At 46.4% G+C, this 15720-nt stretch overlaps 1 protein-coding gene across 1 annotated transcript in view; it reads left to right on the forward strand.

Annotated features, from left to right (window-relative positions):
- Positions 1–15720, forward strand: part of LOC115165305 (E3 ubiquitin-protein ligase UBR4-like) — a 125507-nt gene that overhangs the window by 45770 nt on the left and 64017 nt on the right. The window contains 14 exon segments of the mRNA XM_029718365.1: positions 2262–2344; positions 2545–2673; positions 2821–3003; positions 5891–6013; positions 6405–6634; positions 7196–7314; positions 7488–7585; positions 8724–8881; positions 9456–9662; positions 9919–10020; positions 12577–12677; positions 12877–13043; positions 15063–15283; positions 15432–15495. Coding sequence (XP_029574225.1) covers positions 2262–2344; positions 2545–2673; positions 2821–3003; positions 5891–6013; positions 6405–6634; positions 7196–7314; positions 7488–7585; positions 8724–8881; positions 9456–9662; positions 9919–10020; positions 12577–12677; positions 12877–13043; positions 15063–15283; positions 15432–15495 — 1985 coding nt within the window.

The raw sequence follows: 15720 nt of genomic DNA on the forward strand, positions 1-15720 counted from the left end.
AGCCTCTCTCAGCCTATTGCGGGCAGTCTGAGCACTGATGGAGGGATTGTGCGTTCCTGGTGTAACTCGGGCAGTTGTTGTTGCCATCCTGTACCTGTCCCGCAGGTGTGATGTACCGATCCTGTGCAGGTGTTGTTTCACGTGGTCTGCCACTACCAGGACAATCAGCTGTCCATCCTGTCTCCCTGTAGCGCTGTCTTAGGTGTCTCACAGTACGGACATTGCAATTTATTGCCCTGGCCACATCTGCAGTCCTCATGCCTCCTTGCAGCATGCCTAAGGCACGTTCACGCAGATTAGCAGGGACCCTGGGCATCTTTCTTTTGGTGTTTTTCAGAGTCAGTAGAAAGGCCTCTCTAGTGTACTAAGTTTTCATAACTGTGACCTTAATTACCTACCGTCTGTAAGCTGTTAGTGTCTTAACGACCGTTCCACAGGTGCATGTTCATTATTGGTTCATTGAACAAGCATGGGAAACAGTGTTTTAAACCCTTTACAATGAAGTTATATGAAGTTTTACCAATTATCTTTGAAAGACAGGGTCCTGAAAACGGGACGTTTCTTTTTTTGCTGAGTTTATTACACTTAACTACTACTATTGCTACTGCTACTGCTACTGCTGCTTCTACTGCTACTACTGCTGCTTCTATTGCTACTACCACTGCTGCCTGTGTTTCTATTGCTACGGCTGCTACTGCTACTTCTATTGCTACTTCTATTGCTACTTCTATTGCTACTTCTATTGCTACTTCTATTGCTACTGCTGCTACTGCTGCTACTGCTGCTGCTACTGCTGCTGCTACTGCTGCTACTGCTGCTGCTGCTACTGCTGCTACCGCTACTGCTACCGCTACTACTGCTGCTACTACCGCTACTGCTGCTTCTATTGCTACTGCTGCTACTACCGCTACTGCTGCTTCTACTGCTACTACCACTGCTGCCTGTGTTTCTATTGCTACTGCTGCTTCTATTGCTACTACCACTGCTGCCTGTGTTTCTATTGCTACTGCTGCTACTACCGCTACTGCTGCTACTACCGCTACTGCTGCTACTACCACTGCTGCCTCTGTTTCTATTGCTACTGCTGCTACTGCTACTTCTATTGCTACTGCTGCTTCTATTGCTACTGCTGCTACTGCTACTTCTATTGCTACTGCTGCTTCTATTTCTACTACCACTGCTGCCCCTGTTTCTATTGCTACTGCTACTTCTATTGCTACTGCTGCTACTGCTACTTCTATTGCTGCTACTGCTACTTCTATTGCTACTGCTACTACCGCTACTGCTGCTTCTATTGCTGCTGCTGCTTCTATTGCTATTGCTGCTGCTGCTTCTACTGCTACTACCACTGCTGCCTGTGTTTCTATTGCTACTGCTGCTTCTATTGCTACTACCACTGCTGCCTGTGTTTCTATTGCTACTGCTGCTACTACCGCTACTGCTGCTACTACCGCTACTGCTGCTTCTATTGCTACTGCTGCTACTGCTGCTACTGCTGCTACTGCTGCTACTACCGCTACTGCTGCTACTACCGCTACTGCTGCTACTACCGCTACTGCTGCTACTACCACTGCTGCCTCTGTTTCTATTGCTGCTACTGCTACTTCTATTGCTACTGCTGCTTCTATTGCTACTGCTGCTACTGCTACTTCTATTGCTACTGCTGCTTCTACTGCTACTACCACTGCTGCCTGTGTTTTTATTGCTACTGCTGCTTCTATTTCTACTACCACTGCTGCCCCTGTTTCTATTGCTACTGCTGCTACTGCTACTTCTATTGCTGCTACTGCTACTTCTATTGCTACTGCTACTACCGCTACTGCTGCTTCTATTGCTGCTGCTGCTTCTATTGCTGCTGCTGCTTCTATTGCTGCTGCTGCTTCTATTGCTGCTGCTGCTGCTGCCTGTGTTTCTATTGCTACTGCGAATGTTGTGGCTATTCATTTTCCTTTTAGCGATAGCCCATATTACATTTCAAACTTCACATTCTTCTAGTAAAGGGCTACTTGTTGTTTTATGTTCTGTTGGTATGGATCCTTTTCGTTGTATTGTCCCAGCTTTAGCATTAAAGAAGGATGTACTTGTCTCCTTCAGGATGGTGGTACCCTTTTACACACACACACACACACACACACACACACACACACACACACACACACACACACACGTTCATAACAACAAAACAGTTGAGTGCAGAAACGCAAAACCATTGTAGCTGATTTGAGTTATAACACAGTTTTTAATGTTCTCTCCTCTGTTAGATTCCACAGTAGTGCAGCCCAAATTCTACTGCGTCCTGTCACCTGAAGCGTCAGAGGAGGACCGAAGCCGACTCGACAGCAAGGTGAAACTACACATCAAATCAACCACAAACTGTGAATTTATTAGTCCAGGATAATAAAAACAATCTATATGGAGACATAACCCATTAAACCTTTTTTAAAAAAAAAAATGTAATAGGACATTATAAAGGCTCATAACAAGTCATGAAGCATTATACCTGAAGGAGATGAGTAAATTGAATGTGTTTTTTATTTTGTCCAGGTGTTCCAGAAGCTGTTCAACGGAGCGGTGAAGTATAATGAGCTCTACGCCTGTCTGGTCTCCCTGCTTTCTGCCGGCTCACAGTTTGATACAGCCAGGAGACAGGAGAACAAACCCATCACACCTATGGTGAGGAAGGAACACACACACACACAGCTGTAGAGGAACTAACGCTGTTGTTTCCCCATGTCCTCACAAGTATAGTTATACTTATAGTTCTAGAAAACACACACGAGAATCCTGGAACTAACACCAGTATATCTCTTGCGTTGTCAGGAGGCGTGCTCCCTGCAGTACTACTTCCTGGTGCTGTGGAGGATCCTGGGGGTCCTACCCCCCTCTAAGGCCTACATGGAGCAGCTGAAGGATGGCCAAGGAGAACCCAGCGAGAGTGACATCCTTCACACCCTGCGCTGGTCCTCACGACTCAGAGTCCCCACATATGTCAACTGGATCAAGGTCTGTGGCCCTCAGTTAGTAGGTCAGCCAGTTAGTTAGTTAGTAGGTCAGCCAGCCAGCCAGTTAGTTAGTAGGTCAGCCAGCCAGTCAGTTAGTAGGTCAGCCAGTCAGTAAGTTAGTTAGTAGGTCAGCCAGCCAGCCAGCCAGTTAGTTAGTAGGTCAGCCAGCCAGCCAGCCAGTTAGTTAGTAGGTCAGCCAGCCAGCCAGCCAGTTAGTTAGTAGGTCAGCCAGCCAGCCAGCCAGTTAGTTAGTAGGTCAGCCAGTCAGTAAGTTAGTTAGTAGGTCAGCCAGTCAGTACGTTAGTTAGTAGGTCAGCCAGCCAGCCAGTCAGTTAGTAGGTCAGCCAGTAAGTTAGTTAGTTAGTAGGTCAGCCAGCCAGCCAGTTAGTTAGTAGGTCAGCCAGTAAGTTAGTTAGTTAGTAGGTCAGCCAGCCAGTTAGTAGATCAGCCAGCCAGTTAGTTAGTTAGTAGGCCAGCCAGTCAGTTAGTTAGTAGGCCAGCCAGTCAGTTAGTTAGTAGGCCAGCCAGTCAGTTAGTTAGTAGGCCAGCCAGTCAGTTAGTTAGTAGGCCAGCCAGTCAGTTAGTTAGTAGGCCAGCCAGTCAGTCAGCCAGTCAGTTAGTAGGTCAGCCAGCCAGTCAGTTAGTAGGTCAGTCAGTCAGTCAGTTAGTTAGTAGGCCAGCCAGTCAGTTAGTAGGCCAGCCAGTCAGTCAGTCAGTTAGTAGACCAGCCAGTAGGTCAGCCAGCCAGTCAGTCAGTTAGTTAGTAGGCCAGCCAGTCAGCCAGCCAGTCAGTTAGTTGGTCAGCCAGCCAGTCAGTTAGTAGGTCAGTCAGCCAGTCAGTTAGTTAGTAGGCCAGCCAGTCAGTTAGTAGGCCAGCCAGTCAGTTAGTAGGCCAGCCAGTCAGTCAGTCAGTTAGTAGGCCAGCCAGTCAGTCAGTCAGTTAGTCAGTTAGTAGGTCAGTCAGTTAGTCAGTTAGTAGATCAGTCAGTTAGTCAGTTAGTAGGTCAGTCAGTTAGTCAGTTAGTTAGTAGGTCGGCCAGCCAGTCAGTTAGTTAGTAGGCCAGCCAGCCAGCCAGTCAGTTAGTAGGCCAGCCAGCCAGCCAGTCAGTCAGTTAGTAGGCCAGCCAGCCAGTCAGTCAGTTAGTAGGCCAGCCAGCCAGCCAGTCAGTCAGTTAGTAGGCCAGCCAGCCAGCCAGTCAGTTAGTTAGTAGGCCAGCCAGTCAGTTAGTTAGTAGGCCAGCCAGCCAGCCAGTCAGTTAGTTAGTAGGTCAGTCAGTTAGTAGGTCAGTCAGTCAGTTAGTAGGTCAGTCAGTCAGTCAGTTAGTAGGTCAGCCAGTCAGTCAGTTAGTAGGTCAGCCAGCCAGTCAGTTAGTAGGTCAGCCAGCCAGTCAGTTAGTAGGTCAGCCAGCCAGTCAGTTAGTAGGTCAGCCAGCCAGTCAGTTAGTAGGTCAGCCAGCCAGTCAGTTAGTAGGTCAGCCAGCCAGTCAGTTAGTAGGTCAGCCAGCCAGTCAGTTAGTAGGTCAGCCAGCCAGTCAGTTAGTAGGTCAGCCAGCCAGTCAGTTAGTAGGTCAGCCAGCCAGTCAGTTAGTAGGCCAGCCAGCCAGTCAGTTAGTAGGCCAGCCAGCCAGTCAGTTAGTAGGTCAGCCAGCCAGTCAGTCAGTTAGTAGGTCAGCCAGCCAGTCAGTCAGTTAGTAGGTCAGCCAGCCAGTCAGTCAGTTAGTAGGCCAGCCAGTCAGTCAGTCAGTCAGTTAGTAGGTCAGTCAGCCAGTCAGTTAGTAGGTCAGTCAGCCAGTCAGTTAGTAGGTCAGTCAGCCAGTCAGTTAGTAGGTCAGTCAGCCAGTCAGTTAGTAGGTCAGTCAGCCAGTCAGTTAGTAGGTCAGTCAGTCAGTCAGTTAGTAGGTCAGTCAGTCAGTCAGTTAGTAGGTCAGTCAGCCAGTCAGTTAGTAGGTCAGTCAGCCAGTCAGTTAGTAGGTCAGCCAGCCAGTCAGTTAGTAGGTCAGCCAGCCAGTCAGTTAGTAGGTCAGTCAGTCAGTTAGTAGGTCAGTCAGTTAGTAGGTCAGTCAGCGAGTCAGTTAGTAGGTCAGCCAGTCAGTTAGTAGGTCAGTTAGTAGGTCAGCCAGTCAGTTAGTAGGTCAGTCAGTCAGTCAGTCAGTTAGTTAGTAGGTCGGCCAGCCAGTCGGTCAGTCAGTTAGTTAGTAGGTCGGCCAGCCAGCCAGTCAGTTAGTTAGTAGGTCGGCCAGCCAGCCAGTCAGTTAGTTAGTTAGTTAGTAGGTCAGCCAGCCAGTTAGTTAGTAGGCCAGCCAGCCAGCCAGTCAGTTAGTTAGTAGGTCAGCCAGTTAGTTAGTAGGTCAGCCAGCCAGACAGTCAGTCAGTTAGTTAGTAGGTCAGCCAGCCAGCCAGTCAGTCAGTTAGTAGGTCAGACAGCCAGTCAGTCAGTCAGTTAGTTAGTAGGTCGGCCAGCCAGTCAGTCAGTCAGTCAGTCAGTCAGTCAGTCAGTCAGTCAGTCAGTCAGTCAGTCAGTCAGTTAGTTAGTTAGTAGGTCAGCCAGCCAGTTAGTCAGTTAGTTAGTAGGTCGGCCAGCCAGTCAGTCAGTCAGCCAGCCAGTCAGTTAGTTAGTTAGTTAGTAGGCCGGCCAGCCAGCCAGTCAGTTATCCAGTCATTCCCCTCAGACAAGATGTCATGTTTTACTTCATTATGTTAGAAGCTGTTGTCTTACATAATAAATATAAGAATAGGTAGCTATTCATGTTTTGTAACTAGATTTGATATAATTTCAACAATTTGGATTCCATCTAATCCCTTGTGAATTGATAAACCACCTGTTGGATTAAACTGAAATGAAAAAACTCTTGACTGTTAATTCTTCTGTTTTCTCTGGTCAATCTCAGGAGCACCTGGTGACCCAGGGGATGAAGGCAGACCAAGCAACGACTCTGATCGAGGTGGCTTCGTCCAGGTGCAGCACCGTCAAGTACGACGTGGAGCTGGCTGAAGAGTACATCGCTAGACAGGTGGGTTGCGGTATAGAGTCGAGAAGATGCCAGTATCGTGGCAAAGAAAACAAAACACAAAGCGGATTTAACTTTATGTAAGGAAAACAAACATTATTTTAGTCATCCAGAGTCACATGTATTTTCCAAACTATATCACACTATTTTTACACACAGCAGGTGTTTTTATGTTTGCCATGGGGAAAAAAAATATTGCGATACTGGTATCGTCCCAGCCGTAGTGTGACAGACTGAGTCTGTGCTTGAACATGTATGAAACTGTGTGTGTTTGTTCAATGCTCAATAAATCAACAGCGTTTTATTATTTACAGATTTGCTACAAATGATGAATCATTTTAATATAGATTACATTCAGAGCCATGCATGTCTGTGTAACCTTCCTCCTCTATAGATCTCAGCCTTCTCCTGTGTGGACCCCAGCTCCATCCTGCCCTTGCACCAGGTCCCCTCCCTACAGGCCATCTATACTCTGGACACTGTCATCTCCAAAGTCCAGGTGTCCCTGGACGAACATTTCTCTAAGGTGGCGGCAGAGACAGACCCTCACAAACCCTCAGAGATCACCAAAAACCTGCTGCCTGCTACACTGCAGCTCATAGATGTGTACACAGCCTTCACCAGGTGAGAGAAATCCACTGTTGTCCTCTCTTTACCACTTCACTCACAGTATGTTCTGCCGTCGGGCCAGAACAACTGAGACTATGTTCTCCTGTCGGGCCAGAACAACTGAGACTGTGTTCTCCCGTCGGGCCAGAACAACTGAGACTGTGTTCTCTCGTCGGGCCAGAACAACTGAGACTGTGTTCTCCCGTCGGGCCAGAACAACTGAGACTGTGTTCTCCCGTCGGGCCAGAACAACTGAGACTGTGTTCTCCCGTCGGGCCAGAACAACTGAGACTGTGTTCTCCCGTCGGGCCAGAACAACTGAGACTGTGTTCTCTCGTCGGGCCAGAACAACTGAGACTGTGTTCTGCCGTCGGGCCAGAACAACTGAGACTGTGTTGTCCCGTCGGGCCAGAACAACTGAGACTGTGTTCTGCCGTCGGGCCAGAACAACTTATGTCTTCAAATAACAGGCTTAGTTGGCAGTAAACACAAAAAAAGAATTGTGTTCTTTGCATCCTGAAACATAATGTCTTGTTTTTGTATTGGGGAAATGACTGATTTTATTGTATGTCTCAGGTCCTACCTTCTGATGAGTCTACCAGAGGAAGGAGAGAACAAGCTATCAGAGGCTAAACTTCAGGGCTACGCTGCAGTGCTGTCTATAGGCTCCATGCGCTGCAAAGCCAACCTGCTCGGTATGTACTAGTGGGCTTACGGTTTGGGCACGTTCTAGAGAAATTCATATATATTCAACAAAATCTAGTCAGCAATACCTAGTTTTAATGTCTACTGTTTTCAGTCGGAGACAAGCAGAGCCCCCTCAATCCTCCTCTCACTTTAACAACTGTGTGTCCCTTCACTTGTTCAGGTCAGAATGTGATGCAGAACCTGCCGTCCGCCGTCCAGACGCTGTGTGAGACATGGAACAATATCCACACCAACGAGTTCCCTAACATCGGATCATGGGTGTGTACCACTGGGATACAGCCTGTGTTCCCCCCCTCAGCATAATGACTGACTGGGATACAGTCTGTGTGCCCCCCCCCTCAGCATAATGACTGACTGGGATACAGCCTGTGTTCCCCCCCTCCTCAGCATAATGACTGACTGGGATACAGTCTGTGTGCCCCCCCCCTCAGCATAATGACTGACTGGGATACAGCCTGTGTTCCCCCCCTCCTCAGCATAATGACTGACTGGGATACAGTCTGTGTGCCCCCCCCCTCAGCATAATGACTGACTGGGATACAGTCTGTGTTCCCCCCCCCTCAGCATAATGACTGACTGGGTAACAGTCTGTGTGCCCCCCCTCTCAGCATAATGACTGACTGGGATACAGCCTGTGTTCCCCCCCTCTCAGCATAGGGACTGACTGGGATACAGCCTGTGTTCCCCCTCTCAGCATAATGACTGACTGGGATACAGCCTGTGTTCCCGCCCTCAGCATAATGACTGACTGGGATACAGCCTGTGTTCCCCCTCTCAGCATAATGACTGACTGGGATACAGCCTGTGTTCCCCCCCCCTCAGCATAATGACTGACTGGGATACAGCCTGTGTTCCCCCTCTCAGCATAATGACTGACTGGGATACAGCCTGTGTTTCCCCCCTCTCAGCATAATGACTGACTGGGATACAGCCTGTGTTTCCCCCCTCTCAGCATAATGACTGACTGGGATACAGCCTGTGTTTCCCCCCTCAGCATAATGACTGACTGGGATACAGCCTGTGTTTCCCCCCTCTCAGCATAATGACTGACTGGGATACAGCCTGTGTTTCCCCCCTCTCAGCATAATGACTGACTGGGATACAGCCTGTGTTTCCCCCCCTCTCAGCATAATGACTTGATTGAATGATTGATTGATTGATTTGTCAAACCTTTCCTGGGGAACTATCAGTTGTTCCATGCAGTGTGTGTATATATATATACCATAGCTGTCCCACCTGATTCAACTTGTTAACTAGCCCTGGATTAGTTTAATCAGGTGTGCTAGCTCAGTGATACAACACATTTTTGTGAAACGTCTGGGTTCCCCCGGAGGAGACGTTTTGAGAATAGTGACGTGTCCGACTAACTTGTCTCCCCTGTCTCTTCTTCTCTCAGCGTAATGCGTTTGCCAACGACACCATCCCGTCCGAGAGCTACATCAGTGCCATCCAGACGGCTCATCTGGGCACGCTCAGTAACCAGTCCCTGGCCCTGGCCTCCTCTCTCAAACACATCCTCCTCTCCCTGGTGCGCCTCACCGGAGACCTCATTGTGTAAGTTATTCTCCTCAGCCACACACCCAATGGTGCTCTAATACCAGCAGCAGCCACTTCCACACAGTCGATATTACATCAACACTTTCCAGTATTGCAAAGCTAATATACCTTGTGGATAAAATATGCGATTCTCCCATTGACTTGGGTCTGTGTTTTCATCAAAGCCGTTACAGGAAGTGAGCGTCTGTTGAGTGTCTGGGTTTCTAACTTCTCTGGCGCTAGTAAGCACTGGCTCCACAGTAAATAGTTCCATACTGGAAATGATTGTAGACATGGCTGTTAGTATTTGAAGAGTTTGTCCCTCTCACTCCCCACCCCCTCTCCAGGACTGAGGAGTTGAACCCTCCCCAGGTCGAACCTCTCCTCCTAGAGAGCAGCATTAACTCTCTCTCCCTCTTTCTCTCTCTCTCTCTTTCTCGCTGTTTCTTTCTCTCTCTCTCAATCGCTCTCTTTTTCTTTTTCTCACGTGCCCTGTCTCTAACTCTCTCTGCCCTGCTCCCCCTCCTCTTGGAGAGCAGCATTAACTCTCTCTCTCTGCCCCCCCCCCCCCCCCCCCCCCCCCCCCATCCAGGACTGAGGAGTTGAACCCTCCCCAGGTGGTCCATGCCCTGCTCCCCCTCCTCTTGGAGAGCAGTACAGAGAGCGTAGCTGAGATCTGCTCTACTTCTCTGGAGCGTATTCTGGGCCCTGCGGAGTCAGACACCTTCCTGGCCCACGTCTACCAGAGACTGGTCACAGGATGCTACAACATCATCGCCAACCACTCAGACCCCAACAGGTGAGACTTGAACTTTGACCCGAGCAGTTAGGCTGAGACTGGAGTTGAGTCAACTTTAATGACCCCCCCCCCCCCCCACACACAAGAGCAGAAATGAATTGGACGATTGCTTTCCATCAATGATCCCCCTAATCAACTTGACAGGGCTTGAGTATTTTGGCTAAGAAAAACAGTTACATAGAGTGAAAAGTTGTTTTGAGACCTATTCAAAGAGATGGACACCTGTAATTTGTTAAATGTGTTTGTTTTGTCTTAGTGGTCTGGATGAGTCTGTGTTGGAGGAGTGTCTGCAGTATCTGGAGAGACAGCTGGAGAGCAGCCAAGTATGCAAGGCCATGGAAGACTTCTTCTCCTTCAGGTATGTCTGTGGTTTTTGGTGTGGCTCAGTTGGTTAAAGCTATGCTCCTACCAAACAACAAGGTCGTGGGTTCAATTCCCACAGGGGTGTGGTATGTTTTCCCCCACCACACGACCGCGGACTAAGCCGCGTTGCCGTTAACGACCGCGGATTAAGCCGTGTTGCCGTTCACGACCGCGGACTAAGCCGTGTTGCCGTTTACTACAGTCTCTCTCATAGGCGGCTCGTGAGTTTCAAGTTTGGGGAAGCGCAAAAAAATCCCTGCATGTAAATCATGCTTTTATCATGGCATTTACAGACTAATGCAAAATAGCCTGCTTTTCCTAATGTGATGAGTAGATTGGTTAGTCATAAATTAGGATTATAATATAACTAACTTGCAGGTAGCCTAGTGGTTAGAGCTTTGGGCCAGTAACCGGAAGGTTGCAAGATCGAATCCCCGAGCTGACAAGGTAAAAATCTGTCGTTCTGCCCCTGAACAAGGCAGTTTAACCCACTGTTCCCCGGGCGCCGAAGATGTGGATGTCGATTATGGCAGCCCCCACCACCCCCCGCACCTCTCTGATTCAGAGGAGTGGGGTTTAAATGCGGAAGACACATTTCAGTTGAATACATTCAGTTGTACAACAAAGGTATCCCCCCTCTTTCCCTGTTTGTAACGGCTAACATTTTTTTTAAAGAGAAGGTGTTTTTTTTTATAAACACATAAACGCATTTCTACGACACTTTACATGACTGGAGACATATTGGTAGAATCCTAAATGACTCTGCTGGTACTGACATCAATAAAAACCTCCATCTAATCTAGGTGTAAGAAAAGGTGAGACTCATTGTCGGCTGCAATATTTTTTTAACCTTTATTTAACTAGGCAAGTCAGTTAATTAAGAACAAATTCTTATTTACAATGACGGCCGGGGAACAGTGGGTTAACTGCCTTGTTCAGGGGCAGAATGACAGATTTGTACCTTGTCAGCTCGGGGGTTCGAACTTGCAACCTTTCGGTTACTGGCCCAACACTCTAACCACTAGGCCACGCTGCCGCCCCGATATGACGTCCGTCTAGCCTGGAGGAGGAAATGAGATGGTCGTAAAAACAACTTTCCATTGACACTGACTCACCCATTGATAAAGACAGTGAATATGCACCCTCACTGAGGATAGGAGCGCTGCTCTAGTGCCCAATAGAGGAGGCTTTAGGCCTAATGTTTGTCAAGTTGGGAGTTTGAGAGAATTTTTATAACTAAAGACAGATTAGAGTTGTTTCTTTTTGTCTTGTGTTTTTCCCAGCGATTGTATTTTGCGATAGGCCTAGGACTTTTTAGATGTGTTTCATTGAAAGCCGCACCTCAACAATCAGCTATTTAATATTTGTACGCTGCCCAAAACGCTCACCTCAACAATCAGCTATTTAATATTTGTACGCTGCCCAAAATGCTCACCTCAACAATCAGCTATTTAATATTTGTACGCTGCCTAAAACGCTCACCTCAACAATCAGCTATTTAATATTTGTACGCTGCCCAAAACGCTCACCTTAACAATCAGCTATTTAATATTTGTACGCTGCCCAAAACGCTCACCTCAACAATCAGCTATTTAATATTTGTACGCTGCCCAAAATGCTCACCTCAACAATCAGCTATTTAATATTTGTACGCTGCCTAAAACGCTCACCTCAACAATCAGCTATTTAATATTTGTACGCTGCCCAAAACGCTCACCTTAACAATCAGCTATTTAATATTTGTACGCTGCCCAAAACGCTCACCTCAACAATCAGCTATTTAATATTTGTACGCTGCCCAAAACGCTCACCTTAACAATCAGCTATTTAATATTTGTACGCTGCCCAAAACGCTCACCTCAACAATCAGCTATTTAATATTTGTACGCTGCCTAAAACGCTCACCTCAACAATCAGCTATTTAATATTTGTACGCTGCCCAAAACGCTCACCTTAACAATCAGCTATTTAATATTTGTACGCTGCCCAAAACGCTCACCTCAACAATCAGCTATTTAATATTTGTACGCTGCCTAAAACGCTCACCTCAACAATCAGCTATTTAATATTTGTACGCTGCCCAAAACGCTCACCTCAACAATCAGCTATTTAATATTTGTACGCTGCCCAAAACGCTCACCTTAACAATCAGCTATTTAATATTTGTACGCTGCCCAAAACGCTCACCTCAACAATCAGCTATTTAATATTTGTACGCTGCCTAAAACGCTCACCTCAACAATCAGCTATTTAATATTTGTACGCTGCCCAAAACGCTCACCTCAACAATCAGCTATTTAATATTTGTACGCTGCCCAAAACGCTCACCTCAACAATCAGCTATTTAATATTTGTACGCTGCCCAAAATGCTCACTTCTCGACTGTTAGCCATTAAACTAAATCATGCTCTGTGGTGTAGTAATTTTGATAATTTTTCTTTTATTTCTGTATAGACGGGAGTAATTCTATAATTTTGGTATTTATCTTCCCATAGCCTATTGGACGTGCTGGCGTTGGTCTCTTAACATTCTGTCTTGTTTTGTGTCTCAGCGGAGAACTGGTTCAGATCATGATGGCTACAGCCAATGAAAACCTTTCTGCTAAATTCTGCAACCGGGTGCTGAAATTCTTCACCAAACTGTTCCAGCTCAGTAAGTTTACCCTCACTCCTCTTGTTTCCCCATCACAAACCAGTTATGGCTCTCAGACCAAAGTGTTGTCCATACTGACCAACTAGAGACTTGACGTCAATCCTTTTTTTTACTGTAGTTTCTCAAGTTCCTTCCATGAGCGTTTCAGTTTTACCATCTCTTTCATATCCTAAACCTCTCCTTACTTATTCCACCTCAGCGGAGAAGAGTCCCAACCCCAGCCTTTTGTGTCTGTGTGGCTCCCTGGCCCAGCTGGCGTGTGTGGAGCCGTCCAGGCTGCAGTCGTGGCTCACCCGCATGACGGCCACGCCACCCAAGGACTCGGAGCATCTGGAGACGGTGCAGGAGAACAGGGCGCTGCTACAGGTGTGTGTGTGTGTGTGTCAGCACGAAAGCACGGTTCTCAAGACTGGTCAATTAAACAGTCTCAACTACAGAAAGCTGCCAAAATCAAGGAAACACTTGAGTACATGAGGGATACAAAGTATATTGAAAGCAGGTGCTTCCACACCAGGTGTGGTTCCTGAGTTAATTAAGCAATTAACATCCCATCATGCTTAGGGACAGGTATGGAAATGCTGGACAGGCCATTATTTTGGGTACCATGTCGATGCCCCCCATCCACATGGCTCGAGTGGTCACTGAATGGTTTGATGAGCCATGAAAACGATGTAAACCATATTTACATTACATTTACGTCATTTAGCAGACGCTCTTATCCAGAGCGACTTACATATATGCCATGGACGTCTCAGTCACCAGATCTCAACCCAATTGAACACTTATGGGAGATTGTGGAGTGGCGCCTGAGACGGCGGTTTCCACCACAATCAACAAAACACCAAATGATGGAGTTTCTCATGGAAGAATGGTGTCGTATCCCTCCAATAGAGTTCCAGACACTTGTAGAATCTATGCCGAGGTGCGTTGAAGCTGTTCTGGTTCGTGATGACCCACAATGCCCTATTAACACACTATATGTTGGTGTTTCCTTTATCTTGGCAGTTACTTTTTTATATCTCTTTGTGTTTTTTCTAGTATGTTTGTACCCTTATTGTTGCACGGTATACCAAAACTTAGATACGACAACATGGATAAAACATTTCAGTACTAGAATTTTTGTATTACTTTCGGTACTTCTGTCAAATGTCTCACGTCGTCTACTGATTGAGAGAGGATCAAGTCTGTAGATCAACGTAGCCGACGATGCTCCTGAGTGGCGCAGCGGCCTAAGGCACTGTACCTCAGTGCTTGAGGTGTCACTACAGACACCCTGGTTCGAATCCAGGCTGTATCCCAACCGGCCGTGATTGGGAGTCCAATTGGCACAGCGTCGTCTGGGTTTGGCCATTGTAGGCCGTCAGTGTAAATAAGAATTTGTTCTTAATTGACTTGCCTAGTTAAATAAAGGTTAAATAAAAAATAAACTCAGTCTGAGCTGCGTATTAAGATGCACAAAAGTTAACAAACTTTAATAATTCGACACAGCATGTATAACTGTCCATACAGGATAGAACATGTTACAATGCAAGAAGATACCGGAAGCTTCCAGCTTTGTAGGCTAACTTTCTTTGCTAGCTTACAGTTGAAGCTAACGTCAGTTCACGGACTTAGTGCCTAGTTTGTGATAATATGCAAAAACATAGGGCAAAATATTGCTGATTTTCAAAGCTGCTCCAACGACTTTATTGATCCATTTTGTCTCGTCTGTCCCAGTCAAGATCGTCTTAGCTCCAGCTTCTAAGTGTGTGTGACGTCATGGGTCTTAAAGAGACAGGCACACTTTTTTATAAAAGAACAGATTGCTTCTTTATTTGCAAATGTTGTTGATCAGTACAATAAAATAAGTATCAAATGGAAGGGACGCAGATTGTTTTTCGTCTGTAGCTCCATGAAATCAGGCAAAAAACGAGCTCAATAACTCAATTCATTCACACACTCCTATGTGAATATGAATTCACCTGTATTGTGAATAGACCTCGGCTACATCTAGATTTACCCAGTTTATCAATAGAGATTTACCATTCAAATAAATTATTACCAATATGTTATGTAGTTAGTAAAAAAAAAACAGTCAAATTGATTTGTGTAATTGTATAATTGATTAATTTAATGCATCCATTCTAAATGTAATGATATTGATCTCTACAGATCTGTCGATTTAAGGACCATTCTGTGACTTTGGCTAATAGGCTTTTTATTTCGTTTGCTGTGGTATTGTTTTGGTGTTAAGTAACGTGATGGTATCCTGATACCAAACCTGGTATCAGTATCGAAAGTCAAAATATCCTTGTGGATACTTTACGTGGATATATCGTCAATAATTAACACCTGTCGACCAAACTGATTATGTTGGAACTCTTTTTTTTGTAATATTTTCTCCAGGTGCTCACCACGCACATTGTTAGGGACAACAGCCAGGTGGGCGAGGGCGTGTGCACCGTCCTGCTCTCCACCCTCATCCCCATGGCAACAGATATGCTGGCCAATGGGGACGGCGCTGGCTTCCCGGAACTCATGGTGATCATGGCGACCCTAGCCAGCGCCGGTCAGGGGGCGGGGCATCTGCAGCTGCACCGTGCTGCCATCGACTGGCTGACCAGATGGTAAGACATGTTTTTGTTCCTGATGTGTAGAGCTGGTGATGTGAAATATTATTGGTAAAGTCTTAACTAGATCTTGTATGATAGTTGATGTGTTAAAATATGCAGTTAGATTCAATAGAAATATATACATCTGTTTTATTTTCTACAGCAAAAAGTACCTGACCCAGAAAAACGTTGTGGAGAAAGTGAGCGCAAACGTGTCCCAGGGCAAAGTAAGTAGTAATGGTCTTCCCTGTGGCTCAGTTGGTAGAGCATGGTGTTTGCAACGCCAGCATGGTATGTGTGTATGTGTGTGTGTGTGTGTATGTATGTATGTATGTATGTGTGTGTGTATATATATATATATATATATATATATATGCACACACACATTTTTTTTTTGTACTGGCCCCCCGTGGGAATCGAACCCACAACCCTGGCGTTGCACACACCATGCT

Source organism: Salmo trutta, chromosome 28, assembly GCF_901001165.1.
Source record: "Salmo trutta chromosome 28, fSalTru1.1, whole genome shotgun sequence".
NCBI lineage: Eukaryota > Metazoa > Chordata > Actinopteri > Salmoniformes > Salmonidae > Salmo > Salmo trutta.